The following is a 19,388-nucleotide window of genomic DNA, read 5'->3' on the forward strand; positions in this document are numbered from 1 at the left end:
TCTCGTCGCGTGATTTTGTTATATATCGCGATAACAGCAAAAGGCGGCTCCATGGCGCCGCCTCTGGTGGAATCACTAACACAGCGAACGAGGCGTAAAGTGACCGTGAAGAGATGGGAGTGAACTGCGTTTGTGGTGCTGAGGACGGGACAGAAAACACGGTTTGACTCCATGTATCCACGCCCTATCGTGGCGACAGTTGTTGCGCGTTTTATTTATACATAAATTCTATTTTTTTATTTTATGAAAGAACGCCGCCCGTTGACAACAATGGGCTTTTTACCCAGCTGTTTCACCTCTACTCGACCACAAACACCTCTTTTAAAACACCACAAGTGCATCGGGTGAAGACGGGAAATCGAAAATACATTTACAAAAAAGGGCAACTTCAGCTGAAATAGTAGGTTAATGACATGCTAACTGTTAGCCAGCGTGGCTAGGTGGGAACTTTCGTGATGAGTTGCTGCTATCAGCTCGAGATAGCAGCTGCGCGTTAACATCGGTGAACACGGTCGAAGTTCGTGGCCGACACGATCGTCGCTAAGCTCTGCTCAAAATGTTGCTTCACTGGCTTCAAATGAATGTGACGTACTCAGCACCGGGTGTTGCCTGCATGATGCCTCAGCGGCCGTGACACTTCCCACTGAACGCGAACGTTTGGACCGACATCTACCAAGCGGACAATGATGGGATCTTTGAAGGCTCTTCAGGAGTGGTGTCGGATGCAGTGTGAACCTTATCAAGACGTGGAAATAAGGGACATGTCGACGTCATTTCGGGACGGTTTGGCGTTCTGTGCCATCATACACCGACACAGACCAGAGTTGATGTAAGTATCACCGTGTTCGATGTGGCTTTAACCTTCATAAGCGTATGACGACACCTATATTGTGATAGAACGCAGGTCAGACAACATGAGGTGAGAGCAGTAAAGGTCATCTCTGTTTATGCCTGCGCAATTTCAGTGAGTTTCGTCGTTACTTTTAAGAACATATGGCGTCCATTTCCCCTGCTAAATGAGTTGTATGGGCTTGTGACTTTGTCGAGGAAAACCAGGTCACCTCAAATCTGTGTTCTATTCTAGTTAGCCAGCACTGAATTGTGTAGAAGCAAGTCATGGCATCATCCGCATGTAGCTTTGTGAAGGTAAAGATGGGGGGAAGACAAGAACAAGACACATGAAATGTGTTGAAGGAAGAAAAATGAAGATGACTTTAATTGTGTAGTAGTTGTGTCATAAACACTGTTGTTTTTTATCAGTCGACATTTACATCCCTATCAACTGTGAGAACAATCATTGCAGTAATAACCGTTATATAAAGCTATAACAGTGTTTTACTGCGCCGCCTTTCTTCGTCCGCTATGAACACAATGGCAAGCAACCCGGGCAAACTTTCCCTGGTCCAGACAGACAGGCCGTCAAACTAATCTTCGGTTAAGACCTCGGCCTGTCAGGGTGCATTTCCCTCTGAAAGCTGACTGGCCCATTGTAAGAGCGCTGTGCGCTCAGCGGCTGATGAATTGCAGTCAAAATGTATTTTATGGACCAGAGGCTGCATGAACACTACACTTGTATCATCTGTATCTTTGTATTTGTCGCACCGATTTATGCTGTGCTATATGACCCGATTAACACTTGATCTTTTGTCTGTAGAACTATTATTTTCAAAGGGGCTTGAATTAAACTTGACAATTAAATTTTATCATACTAACTATAGCGGCAGGTTATTTATCTTAGCGGATGATGTGAGACATTTTGCGCATGTGGCTCAGATTCAGTCATTTATGACTGTAACAGGGGTTTAATGTAAAGAAAATCCAGATTGAACTTGCACCAAAGACTTGCTCATTTTGCGGTGGGTTTTGTACAGTCAATCATTATTATCTTAGCTACCGTATTTTGCCAGCCAACATGCAGACACAATCATTTGATATTGTAAAAGGGGGATGTGGATAACACACATAATGGCAAAGGCAGTATCAGAATGTGTTTTTCTCGTTTTTGCGATACATTTCTCTGGCAGTTTTAGATTCTGAGCAGCAAGGATTTAGGAATGTGTAAAGGACAAACATGTAAATCTAAATCACATGCATGAAAATCCCAGCAACCACACTCACACTCATCAGCAGTCCTTGTTCCCAAAATAAACTATGGAATGAGACCAAGTCACTGTAGCTCACTTTGGCACTTCGTTTCACATGTCGTATACTTCACTGGACGCTGGGCCAAACTTTTCCGTGGCCTTCGCTTCGATATGTCTGTTCAAAAAGTGGCGCTAGCAGGTTGTATCATAGCTGATATCATAGCTGCTCCCCTGTTTGTGACCATGGGAACTAGATTAGTGAGAACAGAGGTCACTTTGTTTGAGTCCAACACAGAGTCTATTCAGAATGCTTTCGCTGTTTTAAGATTTCCACATGGCCTCAAAAACCTTTTACAAAATTTGTTTTCTCCTGTGCCAGGTTGTTCAGTTAAGACAAACGTCTGGCACACTTTCATCCAGAAACACCTCAGACATTTCCCAGGTTTACTGCAGGATGTTTGCCCAGCGACGGGTCCCTGCTCCAGGCACTTTAAAAACTCAACTTTGTAATTATGGTCCCATCCCTCTTGTCTGGGGCAGCCCCTTCTCTTTTGTCTTGGTAGTCAGTCTCAGCAGGTATTATTTCTGTGATCAACCCTGCCTGCTGTTACAGTTCTGTACAACTCAGTTGCTCCCTAACCTGCTGTGAAGCCAATAATAACTCATTTGATGGTCCATAACGTGCAAAAAGGTCAGTGGGCTAAATGGGTTGCTGTGTTGTATCAGCATAATGAGTGTAGATAAGATCTTGCCCACGAAGGTCAGATGTGTTGGAGCTAAATCAACAAGAAACACTGTCACTGCAGGAACTCTAACATTTATTTTTCGTCTCTAGTGACTTCAGCTCCTTGTCCAAGGAGAATGTCTACGAAAACAACCGACTGGTAAGGCTCGTGATATTTTCTCATGCTCTCTGTTGCATGTTTCTGTTTCCAAACAGCCGACGTGTTGAGTCACCCGTGAGATAACTGTTACCTGTTGTAAGTGTTGGGTGTGTGTCTGTGTATTCTCCACCTTAGAAGTGTTTATCCTGATCCACAGAGTGGGTGTGTTCTTGAAGCATGGCAGAGCCTTTGCAAGGGAAAATATTTTGAAATAATTTAATGGAGAGACAAACCACAGAAGTGATGATTTTGCTCTTTGTGAGCATGCACTTGGGATACACTTATTATTAACTTGGGATTTTCTACTGGTGTTTCCACTTGTGGTCAACAAGAGACCGAAATGTGGACCACTGTCATTAACATACCCATCTTGTGTTCAGCTGTCTTTTGACATAGTATTCCACCCCCCAATCTGTGCTTCCACTGTAGCATTTTCTTCATGCAGTGGTCAGTACCAATCAAAGTCAGTGAAGAAACAGTGTCTGCTGTGAAGAAAGGGGAAACACTTTGTGTTGTATGTCGGTCCACCCATTTAAAACGGCCCATTAGTTTCATTGTCAATGAGACTGAAGGAGGAGGCTGCGATAGTCAGTCTCCTAATGGTACTTTTAAAATTGATGTTTAGTCACTAAATATATCAGTGTTGCATTTGAACTAATTGAATCATAAGTTGTGCTGGGGTGCCCTAGTTTCACAGCATCATGTGTTTTTCATTTTATTCCAAGATATCCTTGGTGACCTACATTTTGTTGATGAAGTTTAAAGCCCTGTTGTCAGTTGTACATTGATGCGCTTTGAGCATTTCTTTAAGAGAACCACTTTTTAGACCTTCCCCAGCACAGTTACCAAAGTGTTTTGCAGCGTCAAGTCTAATTTAACTTCTGAATCTTTGTTTGTGTTAAGGTAGTATTTGTGGTGATCACCCTGAGGTTAGTCAGCAGTTGAATCATTTTTTTTTTTATTCTTTGCCACCACAGGCATTTGAGGTTGCAGAGACTCAGCTTGGAATTCCGGCTCTGTTAGACCCAGAAGACATGGTGTCCATGAAAGTCCCTGACCGACTTAGCATCATCACTTATGTCTCCCAGTACTACAACTTCTTCAATAACAAGTCACAAGGTCAGTATATTAGTCTCTTTAGTCTTCATACTATGGGGAAATTTAAGTTGCGATAACAACATGGAAAAAGTGCATGTCTGAGATCATATTTTGACATTGTTAATATACTTGTTGACAAAGATGATACCCAGCTCTGTACTCTTTGGGACAAGTCTCAACATGTCCATGCTTGTATCTTGTTCAAACCAACAATATTCCAACTGAATGATGAGGTCAGACAGGAGGGTCTCCATGCACCATGATGTTGGCTGATGACATGGTAACCATAGTAGACTTCCCATCAAGAATATGAGGTTGTCTTTCGTGCAGCAAACCCACCTTGTATGAAGCGACTTGGTTCAGTCAATCCCAGCGAACCAGCCCAGAAGAAACCTCCAACTCCTTTTGAGGCCAAAGTCAGTAACTCAGAGGTAAGGACTGCTTCTGCGCCATGGAACAGAGGACTGGGAATGTCAGGGATTACCTTCATGCATGTGCTTATTCCCATTTCCAAGGTTTCATTAGCATCTGCTACACATGGTATTTTTCATTTGCATGTTAAAACATTCCAATTTATCAGGTTCTCATACTAGTCTTGAACTGAAATTAGGCCTTGTGTTGTTTGCATGTGTAGTCATTAGATCTGTAGACCACATACCCCACCCTTCCTTATATCAGACAAACAGTGGACACCTTTTTGTTCTTCCAAGCACATGTTTGGCTTTTGTAATGCTCTGCAGGCATAGCAACACTTTTGAGGGACTTTATAAAGATAGCTTGTGTATCCTGTGTCTTTTTTTCTATCGCATGCCTACAACAACTTTCCTCCATCCTTCTTCTCCCACATACTGGCGTCTTCCTTCTTTACTTCAACCCCCTTCTCTAGATGGAAATCCATCCCACTCCCTCCTCATCCTGTACTTGTTCCTCCTCACATCTGACCCCCCCTCCATTCCCTGATCCTGAGCCTAGACAGTAGGATGGGGGTTGTAGGTGGGTTTGGAAGCAAAGGTAAAAAAAAAGATGGGTCGCTCCGCTTAACCCTCTAACCAACAGTTGTACTTTCCTAATTCTGTGTGACAGGTTTTGAAAAAGGCTGCGTCTAACCCATTAATGTACTCAAACCAGATATTTCTACCAGCACTAATCTAGGCAGTTTGGTTTTTCACTAATAAACCCTTTAAATGAGAACTGATTCCTGTGCACATCAAAAGTGCACTAATGCGTCAAGTGACTCAGTGAAGTCTTGAGGTGATCATTTAGACTTAGAACAACAGAATGCAAATTCGCATCCTCAAGTCCTGATTCCGTGTCTGATCTTCCCCGTCCATCACTTTGCATCTCCCCCTCCCCTGACGTCTTCACCACGTCCTCTCCCTGCAAACATCGCCTGTGTATGCTGAGCCAGCCAGCGGATGCTGAAGGTGGAGGGAGGTCCAGCACGCTTAGCAGCACCTGCGCCATCTGCCACAAGCACGTCCATCTAGTGCAGCGCTTCCTGGTGGAGGGCAAGCTCTACCATCGCAACTGCTTCAGGTGAGTCAACCTCCGTTTCAGGGCGGGCAGAGGAGGAGTTTCATGACACATAAGAGACGTGCATTATGATTCTTTTCGCATGTCTACCTAAATAACTAAACAACACCGTCCCTGAACAGGTGAGCAGCCGTCTGGTCTTCCCTTAGGTCCCCCCAAACTAACAGCCAAGACCCAAACAGCATGCATATACCATATGAATTATACAGTCTGGTTTATTCCCCTGGCAAATTCAGAATTCAAATCTGATGTTGTAAATGTGACAAAATGTAAGCAAATCACAGACATAGTTGAGGTTTTAATGGTTGTCACACTTTGTATGTTTTTTGCAAGCCAGAACGCTCATGTTGTGTCATGTTTTTCCCACCTCAGGTGCACTGAATGCCACAGCACCTTGCTTCCTGGATCCTACAAATTTGCAGGTGATTCCGTGACATTGGTCTGCACACACCATATCGCAAGGCAAGCTTTGGCCAATCAGAACGGACGCCCTGATCTCAGCAAGGGGCCTGACGGAGTCCAGTCAGCAAGAATCGGTCGCAGCGCCACGCCTCATCACATCTCGGACTCTAGAAGTGACCAGACGACGGACACGTGTGCAGAGAGCAGAGACGTCACAGAGACACATGCCACTGTTGTTGCTAGTGTCACTCCTGCTCCATCCAGCAGTACTGATTCTTCTGAAGATGCAAACTTAACTCATCATAGTGGAGGAGCTGAAGAGGGCAAACGTCCTTCCACTCCACCAAACCCTTTCGATGAGAGTGATGAGGGGGAGGAAGAACACACGGGAGATGACGCTCGAACAGTGGACACGTTTAAGCCAAATGGAGATCTTCCTTCTAGACCTGTTGCTCAAAATGAGAGTGCTAGTCGACCAGTGCCGGCACCCCGTCGAATACCTGAGCCCACCCCTCCACCCCGGCCCTCCCCTCGGGTAAAGCTGCCTCGGGCGACGGACCGTTCACCAGCAAGTATGTGCTAAAACACATGCTAAATTTTGGCTTATATTAAGGTTTCCTAAGAGGAATTTCTCATCCGATTTAACAGGGGAACATTTGAAGCCTCCTACTCCTCCCAAACCTCGAGCAAGGTCCCGATCTCCAGGAAGGTCGGTGCCCTCCTTGTGCCCTCATTGGTTTGTCCCAAACCTGAATCATGTTTTGTTGTGTCATCGAGCCACTGGTCCCTCTGTTTCTCTGCTTTGTCCATCTTACCCTCTGTGACCTCCATTGTTGTGTGTCTCACTGTTCAGCTTGTCCGGTGGTTCCCATAAACCAAAAGACCCTCCATGGCTCGCTCTGGTCCAGTCCGAATCCAAGAAGAAAAAGGCCCCTGCCCCTCCTCCCCTGGCGGGAGTGGCAACACCCATAAATGCAGGCTCTTTGTCCCCTCTCAAAGGTGAAGGCTCCAGACCCAGTACACCTCCAGCACCGGCGAACCCGTTCGAGGACGATGAGGACGAGGAAATTATTGAGGAAGAGGAAAGTGAGACCAAAGATAGGAATGCGATTCCCTCTGCTGTGGTGGCCAGTCATCCCTGGTACAGCATCAGTCAGGCAGCCGATGCCTCAGGTGCAGAAACTCCCCGCAGTGGAGGGAGCCCGTCTCGCTCAGCCAGCCCTGCAAGTGGCAAGAGCAAGAAGCGTCCGGCTCCTCGTGTTCCTCACCTCCCGGCCAGTAGCCAAGGTCAGAAATGTTAGGAACACTACCACACAATATATAACAATGAACTCATGGAGGACTAGAGTGCAAAATCTTGAACTAGTTTCCATGAGTGATGTTGACACTGATGTCTGTCTCTGCTCCCTTTTTGATTTCATCTATTTCACACCTGTAATCTCACCCTCCTCAGTCCTTCCTCACTCTCAGAGTTCCTCTTGCTCCCCTTCACCAGCTCTCAGCATAGAAAGTTTGTCCTCTGGATCAGACCACAGCTCCTCTCAGCCTCCCTTGAGCAACACCACCTGCAGTGACCCGGAGCTTGGATTCACCAAAAGTGTCTCCGAGCCTTCCATCTGCTCCCCATCCGCTGCCTCTCCACCATCTTCCTCCTCCACGGAGGGATTCCCCCATCCTTCTCTCAGCACTTCCTCTTCACCGATGCCTTCCAACACCAGCTCTGCCCCGGCAACCCCTCAAACCGGCCGCAGCTGTGACTCCAGAGGAAATGCAGGCTCCCCGCCACAGCCAGTGGCGACCATCAGCCCTCTGGCGATCCCATCGCAGAAGGTACTGCTTCCTTCTCTTTCAACAACACCAAAGTAAAACTGTCTACTGTTATTCCAGAGGACATGTAAGGAAAACCCCTTCAACAGGAAAGCTTCACCTTCACCTTCACCAGCTAAAACCAAAAGTAAACCCCCCAAAGGCCCTCGACCTTCCAGACCTCCAGCCCCGGGTCATGGCTTCCCACTTATCAAGCGCAAGGTACGACATTCCCTGACAAAACATCATGCAAAGATCTGAATCAACATGACTGCAGGTACAGTCAGATCAGTACATCCCCACAGAAGACATCTATGGAGAGATGGGCCAGCTGGAAAAACAACTGGACGAGCTGGAACAGAGGGGAGTGGAGCTGGAGAAGAAGCTGAGAGACAACCCAAATGGTGTGAGAGGGATCCGTTGTTTATCGTATTTTAACCCGACTCTAGCTCACTGCAAGGACGAGACCCAAGGTCATATCTGTTTGACATGTCTTTTACATTCCAGATGAGGATGAGGAGCATCTGCTGGTGGATTGGTTTACTCTCATTCATGACAAGCACCTTCTAGTCCGACGAGAAGCAGAGCTGGTCTACACGTAAGTTTGTGAACTATGTCCCAGTGTCCACAAACCATACTGTTAAATGAAAATAGTTCAGAGTCCTAGTCTGTCCAGAAAGTCGAATCTTGACCCTCCAAAGCTCCAGTTACATAAAGGTACAAATGATAAATCACAACACTCTTCTTTTGTATATTAAAAACAAGTGATATTTTCCCCTGACTCCAGTAAAGTTGGTGACTTAACAACAATTTTATTTATTCCATGGCGCTAACCTGCTTTGACTTCCAGCTTCAAGATACATTTTCACGATTTAACAGTTTAAAACGTGAAGTTCATGGTGACAGAACCAATTCAATTTACTATGGATATTATTGGAAAGCGATAAGTAAATATATTTTTCAGTTATAAGTTTGTATTTTTTGCCTACACACTTCCTTTTTCTTTTCCTGTGTTAATGTTGAGGAGTTTATACTCATGTTCTCTCAGGCTTTGACTTCTTAATCATTGGGACTTAACCCAAGAACGCTAACGTCACAATGATTCACACCATTACTAATGCGGGCGGTGTTTTTTTCACCGGCCAAAACACATGACTGCTGAGATAAACAAACCGTAGCGATGTTGAGGTTGAAGTGCGACCCCAAGTGGCCGCTTAGATCATATCATCAATGAGCCTCATCTGAGCTGTGCGCGTAACGCATTTGAAAATAGAAGAAATGCTGAGTAAGTTGTTTTTTTTATTTTTTTATTTTCACAGAGCAAAACAGCAAAACCTGGAAGAGAGGCAAGCAGATGTGGAGTATGAGCTCAGGTGTCTGCTCAACAAGCCAGGTGTGTTTGGCCTCAGTGGGAGTTAAAACGTTTCCATTTTCCGTCATCAAAACCAGTGTGTAAACTCAAACTTTAAACTCCTTGCGATGGTGCTCAGACAGTTCTGCCACCTTTAGCGGCAGCGCTTGTATGGTCCACCAGAGGGCGAACTTCCCGGTTCTCATCCACACTGTGGTCAATAACCGGGATTAAAGCTGCAGGACCAACTGGGTGACTATGAGGGGAACTGGAAACAGGTTCCTCTTCACCGACGTGTACTTTGGCAGTTCCTGAAATCAGATCTGTCAATCTATTCAAGTGAAATGCGTGTACAAAGTGGGCTCATCTTTCATTCAAAATGTGTCTGCGCAGAGAAAGACTGGAGCGAAGAGGATAAGAGCCGGGAGCAGGAGCTGATGGCGGAGCTGGTCACCATCATCGAGCAGCGCAACCAAATCGTCAACAACATGGACCAGGACCGACAAAGGTGAGTCCCAGACATGGGCAGCTTCGGACCGGCGAGACAGTAACAGCTGCTCTCTCACAGGGAAGAAGAGGAGGACAAACTCATGGAGGCCATGCTGAAGAAAAAAGGTGATGAGATCCATGAAGCGCCTGAGAGAACGTGAGTGATGTGAACAGCTAAACTGAACATGCGATTTCATTGCAGACTTCCATAAGGATTCTGACAGTGAGCAGCAGCAGCAGCAGCAGCTGCAGAAGAAAAAGGGAGCAAAGTTCAAACCTATAAAGGTGCTGAAGAGGTTGAGTCACAAAGGAGAACCTGGGAAAAGTCCCAGAAAGGAGAAAAGCTGAAGGTCTGAAGGAGGATCAGACTGATCAATGAGGTTGTAATGGGACGTCTTAGGAGGACCACTTCATCAGATGCAGCCCAGTCTGTGCAACAGACGCCTTTCCTGGTTTGAGTGAAAGATTTCAAGAGGACTACGCCACACGTCAGGAACACTCTGCTCCAAAAAGTATCTCGAACTCAAGTGCTTTAATCGTCTCTTTGGACATGTTGCGTTTGCACATTGACATTTCCCGGAGGCCTTTTCATCAACGTCTGGATAAGCATTCTGGCTTAACATCAAGCTTTCAGCGGCACATTTCACCGAACCTGTCAGTATAGAAGCAGTGGTACTTTGTTATTAACTCTTAATATCTGCAGTGGGTTTCGTTACTCTTATCAGCCACAGTGACACTTGGGTCACAGTAGAACTTCGATAGGAAAACTCCGCATCTTACCTGGTTAATACTCTGCTTAAGTTCTAACATTGTTATCAAAAAACCCATCACGTTGGTGTCCGCTGACTCGTCGCCTTCAACGTTTTGCGCTGCTCCTTTGGATCTTTTGCTCTGCGAATGTATCCAAATAATGTATTTTGTACGTCACGAATTGTAGTGTTAATATCCTTTAAAACCTGTGAAAGGAAGCTCGCAGAGCTGCATATGTTCAAGGTTGCTCAGCAGTTGTTTTGCCAACCATACATGGCAGCAGTGTGTTCTAGCTTGGAGTATATGCAGCTCACTGCCATACTTGAAATGTCGCTCCATTTTTGCACCCAGATAAAGCCCTTACATCTCCGACAAAGTCATTCTAAACTTGACAATATTGTATTCATTTAAGAAAACGTTTTTATTTCTACGCTCTTGCTGAGCTCCTGCGAGTCCGCAGCAGTGCCACAGGTGCTGTTTGGAAAGACAGCACCACAGCTGGACTCAAAAATGCCTTTCACTTCAATTTAATATCATAGAAACCGAATTTTAGGTATGAAAAGAATAACATTTAAGTAGCTGTCCTCCAGCTACGACAGGTGTTTTGGTTGTAAACAAGCATCAACAAGGTGACCGTTTAATAATAATGTCTGGAAGTGACTGGTGTCCTTGCGAATATCAAGCAGATGCATTTTAAACTGTTATTGAAACATGGTATCAAACCAATCATACAACAAATTGAGTTGCTCATGCACAGCATCTAAGACCAGTGGCCTCTCTGTGTTGGTTTTATTTCACGTCTTGTAAATGTCGGCTTCTTTGGTTTTTAATTCTCCTGTATGTGCTTTGTGTCCTCTCTGTTTTAAGTCACACGCTTAGTTCAATGTCTCCAGCTGCGTCGTCTTTGAGGGCTTCCACGTTTCGGACCATGTGTGGGCAGAAGATGATAAACAAACAGAACCAGTAAACGTTCACGGCTGTGTAAGTGTTTGTTGTCATATAGTTTCTCACTGCGTGTGGCTGGTAGTGGCATTTGTTTTCAGCCGTATTGTCTTGCAGCTGACAGTCCCATCGCTCCACTACCGTCACCTGACTTGAGCTTCTCTTAAAAAGCTAGACCCGTGGGGTCCTCTACTCCGTACGCCATCAGATTGATCAGCCGTTTCTTCTCCTTCTCCATATCCTCTGTCAGGTCCACACAGAAAATGAGGTCTGAGAAACGGAATTGAGTACATTTGAGTTGTCTTACTTGGGGGCGGAAGACTGGGAGTCTCTTTGGTGAAACTGCTCCACAGACGGCAAGCCTCTTTCCTGCGTTTCCGACAGGCAGAGAAAGACTCCACCTCGACCGGCTTAGTGGGCTTGGGCTGCTGAGGGGCAGGTCTGACCTTCTGTGGTGACTGAGCTGCTTCTTCTTTAAAAAAAAGAACAATATTAAAACAAAAAAAAGATTTTGAGATGACGCTTAGACTTACTTTTCTGGGACTCACTCATCTGTTTTCTCAGGAGCGAAATATAATCTGACTCACGTTTTTGCACTGAATAAGAGAAAGAATGTCGAGTTAGTAAATGCTCACACTCCACTTTACTAGAACTGATTCTGCACGATCCAAAGTGTTCCTGAATGACACTTAACGGCAGAACGTCCGCTCACGTTTCAGCCTCTCCTGCAGCTCTTTGCTGTACGGAAGCGGCCTGGCTGTGTTCCACAGCCCAGCTCTGCTCCACTTCTCTGCATTCCCCATCTGGAAAACACATCATTTTATGTGAGTACAGCAAAAATAATATAAACACTTAAACGGTTATAATACAATTGCAGTTATGGTGTGTTAGTTGTGTAACTAAAACACTTCATCCAGATTTGCACGCTCACCTGTTGCTGGTGGTAACTTCACACAAATGTTAAACATGAATTGCAAAAATAAAAAGCACATACTTATATATGTTTAAATCCCGCATGCAAAAGTGAGCTTTCATCTGTCCCATTAAAGGATACAAAGTGCTGTACATTTACGGTATAATTCACAATATATATGAGGGGAAAAGTTAATGTTTTGGATCCTAAATCCAACTAGTGATATAAATAACTGCTCAATTTACCTTTTCTGTTGACAAAAGTTCCAGAGACTTCACTCAGTTGAATGTTGCGTCCTTTCACTGTTTTAAAGTGGCGAGGTGGCAAGACACATTAAGTACAGACAAAAAGGAAAAAATATATATTTCCAAGTATTATTTAAATAATATGAACTCAATAAACACAGAAAATGATACAATGTATATTACATTGTGTTTGTATATATATATATATATATATATATATATATATATATGTATGTGTGTGTGTGTATATATATATATATATACACACACATACACACAAACACAATGTATATTACATTGTGTTTCGTCCTCAAAATTATTTTTGAAATGAATTACTTTTTTTTATACTGTTCTGGAAAGATGTCTTTTTCACTTGGACAACAATGTTTACTTTATTGTGACATCTTGAAGTCAGTACTTGACAAAAATGACCACATTTGGCACATTTTTGTTGAAAGATTTTCAGAAGTATGAATAATTTTGAACATGGCATTTTTGGGGACGCCAGATTTAAAATACCCCAAAAATAAATATATATATATTTTTTAATTTGTATTTTTGTCATTCTTTCAATTGTTGGCCACATATAACTGACACACAAATTTGAAAAAAAAAAAAATCATTAATTTCATCACAAAATAGAAAAAAGTTAGCTTGGGTATAAATTATTTTGAGGACGAGTGTATATATAACCACCAAAGATAAATAAAATAAAACAAATAATATAAAAATGTGATTTAAACTGATTTCATGTCACTACGAAGCCATGAGGAGCGGATGATTAATTTTAATTGGATTATCTGTCACAAATAAAAGAAAAAAAAGACATATCGGTGATCTCCAAAATAATGTATGTGTTACTCACAATGAAAAAATAAAACAAAAATAAATAAACCGTCGTCTCTCTGGCGCAGTCGTGGTCCCACAGGAATCTTCAGGTTCATCCCATCTTTATTTCAGTCTGTCTTCTTTTTCCAACATTTTCAGTTCGCGTAGTTTCTGGAGGACAACACCAAAGGGATGAATCTATCAGAACTGAATAAAAAAAAGGACGACAAACCTGCGCGATCTGCTTGTTGATGATGTGGCTGTAGCGCTGCTCCTGCCCCAGAGCCGCCATGTCTGCCAGGAACTGCCTCCGCTCCTGGACTGCGTCCAGAACTGCGGCGGAAGTCGACAGCCTGAACCGTGTTCTCAGTCGCCTCAGAACCATCCTCACCTTCCTCAATCCTCACGCGTTCACCGCTCACTTCTGGCCTCATCTGAGCAACACGACGTGGCGCTTCTTTTCCCGCCTGGAAGATGGTTTGAAGCCGAAGTTTCTCCTCCTCCCAGTTCCCTGGAACAGAAGCCGGCGACAGTGATGACGAGCCTCTGCAAACGCATGACACCTGCCAGCGTTGAACCTACGAGGAGCAGGAAGTGGCGGAGGCTCTTCCGTAGATGTGACCCAGCGGCGACACGCTGCCGCGCTGCGCTTCGCCTGAGGCCGCGTCTTCGCGCGTTTAGTGGGTTTCGGTTGAGGAGGAACTGAAGGAGCGACTGTCTCACGTGGTAGCGCTGCGCCACCTGCAGGGAGAGGGAGGAAGTGCAACGACAATTTTATGGAATTTTCAAGGTTCACAATAAATCAATAAATGGTCAAGAATCGACCACTATGGAGCCCTGGAAGTGACATGCATGTGTTTTTTTTTGGATGTGGCGTGCATGACTTTATTTATTTTTTAGCCTGAGATAACAACTATCTCGAGAAAGTTGTTATCTCGAGATAATGCGTATCTCCAGATAACAGTTATCTCATGATAACTGTTATCTCGGGCTAAAAAAAACTGTCGTATGTCAAAAAAAAACTCACATGCATGTCACTTCCAGGGCTCTGTAGACCACTTAACATGATAACAGTATGAATTATTAGAGACAAGTGATTGAGCAGAAAAGTGAACTTACTCTTGAGGCATTTGTTTATCTGTTGCTTTTGACGGACAGTGAGATGCTTTTCTTGCATCATCACTGGGAAGCAGAAGGCGACAGAGCTCAGAGAGGAAGGTCACTATAATTATCATGAGTCATATGAGAGATCATTTTACAGTTCAGCATGTCGAGGGTTCCTTGGCTGTACTGGACTTTTCGCACTGTGCTTCTCAGCCCACTTGTGACTGCAGGCTGTGAATTCTCCATCTACACCAGAAAATAATCTGGAGACGCACAATAACTGTTGTTGTGGTTAGTTCATTATTTTTATTTTTGGAGAGTCAGTTACAGACTTCCAAACACCAGTGGCTTTTTTTTTTTTGGCTCCTTACATACAGTGGTACCTCGGTTCTCGACCACAATCCGTTCCAGACGGCCATTCAAGAAGCGATTTGTTAGAAATCTGAATCGATTTTTCCCATCACAATGAATGGAAAAAGAACTAATGCGTTCCAAGCCTTAAAATAGGCTTTTGTAGGAGTGAATGTAGAGCGTCTGCTGCAGGTGCGCTGTTCCTCTATGTGTGTGGCCGCTGCATGTGGGAGGGGTTGCCGAGTGAGTGACGTCTCTCCAGAAGTGAAGAGGTGCCCGGTGCGTGTCCAGCTCTGAATGTGCGCTTCTGTGCAGTTTGGCTGTGACAAAGTCATAAACCAAGTCACTTAGCTCTGTCCCAGACTCGCCTCATCCCTGTCCCAGCTCCAGCCCACAACAGGACATCAAACCCTGGAGTGGTGTGGAGAGCGAGCACCTCCCCTGTGACACTCTACCACGGTCCAGTGTGGAGACAGGGAAGGTTTTACACCTCAATATGAAGAAAAAACAGTCAGTAAATGTAGCACGTCTGCAGGACACGTCTGCATACAGAGGCTGCGTTATACACAATAACAAAGCGTGTCGTGGGTCAGCTGATCACTCCGCTTACGTCATGATTTTTCGGGCTTTTTTCATGGGCGTTCAAGTTCTGGATTTTTTTTTCGAAATCCGAAGCAAAAAAACACCGAAATTTTTTTTCGAACTCCGATTTGCTCAAATTCCGGGACATTTGAAAACCGAGGCGCCACTGTACTTGACTTTTACACTGCTAAAGATGGAGACAGGACATCAGAAACTGCACACACTTTTGAACATTGAAACCATTGAAAACTGTGTTGCTCTGTTCCTCACAAACACAAACAAGAATGGAATATTTAAAAGATGGCAGGAGACAAAAGGAAGATGTGAGTATTTATATTTTTTCTCAAACAAATGATCCACAACACCTCTATGACATCATCACTCAATGCATCAACAGATGGGGTGCCTGAAACCTCTGCTTTGATTGAGCACATCAAAGGAGGTTGACATCAGCTTCAATAGCGAAGCCTCTAAAGCAGGGGACACAAAACTGTAGTGATGGGTCGATGAGGTTTCATGAAACAATGTCCAGATTTCCAGTGGCCATCGGATGGCACTGTATTCTGTAAAATGTTTACACTAATTCAAAGAAACTTCACATCATTTCTAAAGCAAGAGCGCCATCTAGTGGCCTCTGGAAATTAGGCCGCTGTTTCATCAACCCTGCAGTACTGTTTCATGAAACCTCTATCTACCCAACACTATTCATGTCACACACTGACACATTTCTTTATATTAAAACTTGCCGCACCCTTTGGTAAAATCTGAAACATTCGATCATAATGCTTTTTTTTAAAGAAGAATCCAGAATCCGCCGAAACAAGCAGGAGGGTGGAGTGGTCAGGCATCACAACAGGGCAGAGGGTCACGGAAGGAGTGGTAATAGCTGAGCTGGTCTCTTCCTTCAGCCAAGCTCCCAGTGTGGCTCCTGTTTGTCCTTCAGGTTTGGCAAAAACCACATCACCGGTCATGTGGTGAGGACTGCTGCTCCAGCAGTTGTTGGACAAAGTAACAGAAATATGAAGACTCTGCACTCAGAGCACTTTGGAACTGAATGAAACAACCAATAAAATCTAGTCTTAAAACTTAAACTTAGATTTTTCTACGTCAGGAACGCATGAATCACTTCCTGCAATTAAAATGATTTCTGCGAGATGTGGAGGGATGAAGGACGCGTGACCAAAGTTTCAATTACAGGTTTATTTTTGAAGCTGGAACAGCGCCATTTCTTCCCTTCCTGAGTGTTCCGGTCGATTAAATGGACTTTTGTTCAACACCTTGCTGAAAGAAAACCTTTTGAATGAGCAGCGCTGGATTCCTGTTAAAAAAGACCTTTAAAACAGAAGCAATTTGCAGTGCATCTTCCTGAACTTGGTTGACAAGAACCATGTGAAGGTGACTAAGTATATATATATATGTATATATGTCATTATATTATTACATTTATAATTTATTATAAAACATGTAATTAATCAATAAAAGAAAAAAAAAACTATTTTATTTATTGTAAAATAATTCATTTATCATTAAATATACATAATATATTTCATTTATTACAGAATTTTGAAAAAAAAATCATTTCTTTTTTCAAGTTCATTTATTTGTTTGTTTCTATATTTCATTTATTATTTCATTTTTTATAAAACAATTCGTTTGTTATTCAATTAAAAATATACACATATATTTTTTCATTTGTTTATCTTTCATATTGAGCGTCACTAGCTGCTGGTAGTACATTTTATGTAAAAACTGCTTTCTAGTTATGGGCAGCCAGTTTCTTGATCCTACTTTTTGAAAAAAAAAAAAAAAGGGAAAATAAATACAGAAATGGAAGTGAAGGTTTCATGAGGTTTCATGAAACAGTGTCCTGATCTTCAGAGGCCACCACACTGGCACTGACACTGTCTGCCGTAAAATGTTTGGACTTGAACAACTACCACCACGCATCATTTCTATGCCAAGAGCGCCATTAGCCTTTCAAAATAAGCACAGCGTTTCTTCAGCCCTGACAATACTGTTTCATGATACAGTAGCTCATCTACCCTTCACTACTGAAAGGTAAACACTGTGTGTCTTAAACTAACGGGGGGTCCTTTTTAAAAAGGCTGTAGTACTTTTAGTCATTAGGATCGTGCACGTATTGAGCTTGACTTGAACACGGAAGTCAGACACTGAAGCCTCAATGAAGTCACCAAATAACCTCTTCAGTTTATTGTCGACCCCCGTCTTAAAACAGCCGCTTGCATCATCACTCCTGAAGGAGCAGAGGCAGACTTCCGACTGAAGACGGAACACTTCACCACCTGCCTCGATAAAACGAACGCACAAGAAAGACTGTGAGACTGTTCAGCTGCCATCTTGACGTGTCATTTGCTTGCGTGTTGCTGCCGGCAACACACGCCCACGTTCCCAAAACACCGCCACACCTGCCACCGCTCGCTGTCACCAGGCAGCTGCTGCGGATTGAGCCACTCTTCTTCTCCACCAAATGGGTGGGGTGTGACGGTCGTGTGCTCCCTCCGTGCACATACGCGCGCACACTGTAATTGCCGTTACGTGTTCAAATCCGTGGTATTTCAGAGTTGCGTACAGGCTCCGGCACAAATCGAGGACAGAGTGACATTGAGGGCTGAACGGGCTGCGAGATTGCAGCCGAATCCAAAAGTGCCATTTGAAAATGTCGTGGGTTCTCCTCCAGCACAATGATACCAGCTCACGCTCCTGAAATGCAAAGACTGTTTGGTTGGGAGCAGCCAGCAGACAGGTCAGTGAAAGTTCAGGCGGCCACATGTAAATATGACAGGACTGGTGTTTCAGGAGCAGATTGATGGAAACTGTTCAGTGGGTGAGTCAGTTCCTCACACACTTGGCATCGCCGTGAAACTCTCTGCCTCTGCAGCAGTTCCACCTTCATCCATGATGTTCCCAGGTCAGTGATCATGACCAGACATACGCTTGGTTACGATTGGTCACATGGGATGGTGATGATAAAGTTATATTTGCAGTGAAGATGAAAAAGGAGGATGATGATGATGAAGGTGGTGAGGACTGAAACATGAGGAGCGAATCATCAATATTGGTTTTGGTAGTTTACTCATGGTTTCTGGTGATGATGAGAGCGAGGATGAAGATGTTGAACTTTTCTATTCAGCTGTATGACTTGTTCTCCTCGGTGTTTCAGAGCAAAAACAGACGCTCCGGTGCACAGCCACTGGATCCATGAGGGGGCAGTGTTGCTCCGTGGTGCTACTGGCCAGAAGCAGGCGTGTGTTAGGAAGAAAGAGAGGGAAGATCCTTATGAGGACCTCTCATTGCTCAATGCTTCCCCAAGCCTCTCACCCTCAACCTAACCATCCGAAACAAATGGCTCACCCCACACATCCTGGACTCTGAAGTATAATGACCCAGTTATTTGGACGTCTTCATCCTCAAATTGAGGCTTATGGTCCTCGTGGTCCAGCCAAATGTCACAAGGATGAACTGTACCTGTCAATACCAAGGAGTCAGATCTAACCACAAGTCCTGCTCCTTAAAGTGACAGACGCTTAACTCTTGAAGTCATGTTGAAGACAGAGCTAATGCACAGTGCTTAATAAGTGAGTCTCAAGTCTTGAACTTCAAGTCTCAATTCTAGTGTAGGGCAGGTGAGGTGTCATGAAACAGCATTCCAGTGTTGATGAAGCCGTGTCCTCATTTTCAGAGGCTGCTAGGTGGCGCTCATGTTTTCGAAATGATGTGAGGTTTCATTGAATTCAAGGCCAAACATTTCACAGCAGACAGCGCCATCTGGTGGCCTCTGAAAATCAGGACGCTGTTTCATGAAACCTCATGAAACCTTCACTTCCATTTATGTATTTATTTTTATTTTCTTTTTCCTCCATTCAATTAGACAACTAAAAGAGGATCAAGAAACTGGTTGCCCATAACTAGAAAGCTGATTTTATGTAAAATGTAAACGTCACTAGTTAATTCCAAACCTTTAAAAGTGGAATATCACTCTCCCATTGAGTTACAAGAATGTTATTG

The 19,388-nt window shown here is 44.0% G+C and overlaps 2 protein-coding genes across 4 annotated transcripts; one reads left to right on the forward strand and one right to left on the reverse strand.

Annotated features, from left to right (window-relative positions):
- The first annotated feature begins 68 nt into the window (after positions 1-68).
- LOC128753368 (MICAL-like protein 1) lies at positions 69-12,687 on the forward strand. Of its 2 annotated transcripts, none has more exons than XM_053855001.1 (16): positions 69-829; positions 2,920-2,968; positions 3,946-4,087; positions 4,397-4,497; positions 5,475-5,602; positions 5,972-6,573; positions 6,650-6,710; positions 6,855-7,288; positions 7,455-7,831; positions 7,889-8,029; positions 8,085-8,211; positions 8,315-8,405; positions 9,127-9,200; positions 9,552-9,666; positions 9,727-9,773; positions 9,850-12,687. In XM_053855001.1, exons 1-16 carry the CDS (start codon positions 684-686, stop codon positions 9,993-9,995), a joined length of 2,781 nt encoding a protein of 926 aa, XP_053710976.1. In that variant the 5' UTR covers positions 69-683; the 3' UTR covers positions 9,996-12,687. The 2 variants fall into 2 exon arrangements, with proteins under 2 accessions (XP_053710976.1, XP_053710977.1); XM_053855002.1 differs by having other exon boundaries at positions 7,497-7,831.
- LOC128753371 (UPF0193 protein EVG1-like) lies at positions 11,992-15,660 on the reverse strand. Of its 2 annotated transcripts, XR_008413850.1 has the most exons (9): positions 15,587-15,660; positions 14,585-14,709; positions 14,445-14,507; positions 13,908-14,066; positions 13,717-13,836; positions 13,558-13,658; positions 13,363-13,496; positions 12,498-12,554; positions 11,992-12,142 (listed from the first exon to the last, which is right to left on the reverse strand). XR_008413850.1 is itself a non-coding variant. In XM_053855006.1 (7 exons), exons 2-7 carry the CDS (start codon positions 14,673-14,675, stop codon positions 13,449-13,451), a joined length of 582 nt encoding a protein of 193 aa, XP_053710981.1. In that variant the 5' UTR covers positions 14,676-14,709; positions 15,587-15,660; the 3' UTR covers positions 13,140-13,448. The 2 variants fall into 2 exon arrangements, 1 of the variants encoding a protein (XP_053710981.1); XM_053855006.1 differs by lacking the exons at positions 11,992-12,142; positions 12,498-12,554 and having other exon boundaries at positions 13,140-13,496.
- Between the last annotated feature and the right edge of the window lie 3,728 nt (positions 15,661-19,388).

The sequence above is a fragment of the Synchiropus splendidus genome, chromosome 2 (assembly GCF_027744825.2).
Source record: "Synchiropus splendidus isolate RoL2022-P1 chromosome 2, RoL_Sspl_1.0, whole genome shotgun sequence".
NCBI classification, from domain to species: domain Eukaryota; kingdom Metazoa; phylum Chordata; class Actinopteri; order Syngnathiformes; family Callionymidae; genus Synchiropus; species Synchiropus splendidus.

Coding starts and splice junctions, on each gene's coding strand:
- LOC128753368 (XM_053855001.1), top strand. CDS start 684: ATGATGGGATCTTTGAAGGCTCTTCAGGAGTGGTGTCGGATGCAGTGT. Junction 5,603..5,971: donor TACCATCGCAACTGCTTCAG/GTGAGTCAACCT, acceptor TTCCCACCTCAG/GTGCACTGAATGCCACAGCA. Junction 6,711..6,854: donor AGGTCCCGATCTCCAGGAAG/GTCGGTGCCCTC, acceptor CTCACTGTTCAG/CTTGTCCGGTGGTTCCCATA.
- LOC128753371 (XM_053855006.1), bottom strand. CDS start 14,675: ATGGAGAATTCACAGCCTGCAGTCACAAGTGGGCTGAGAAGCACAGTG. Junction 13,837..13,907: donor TCCGCCACTTCCTGCTCCTC/GTAGGTTCAACG, acceptor CTTCTGTTCCAG/GGAACTGGGAGGAGGAGAAA. Junction 13,497..13,557: donor TCAACAAGCAGATCGCGCAG/GTTTGTCGTCCT, acceptor GTTGTCCTCCAG/AAACTACGCGAACTGAAAAT.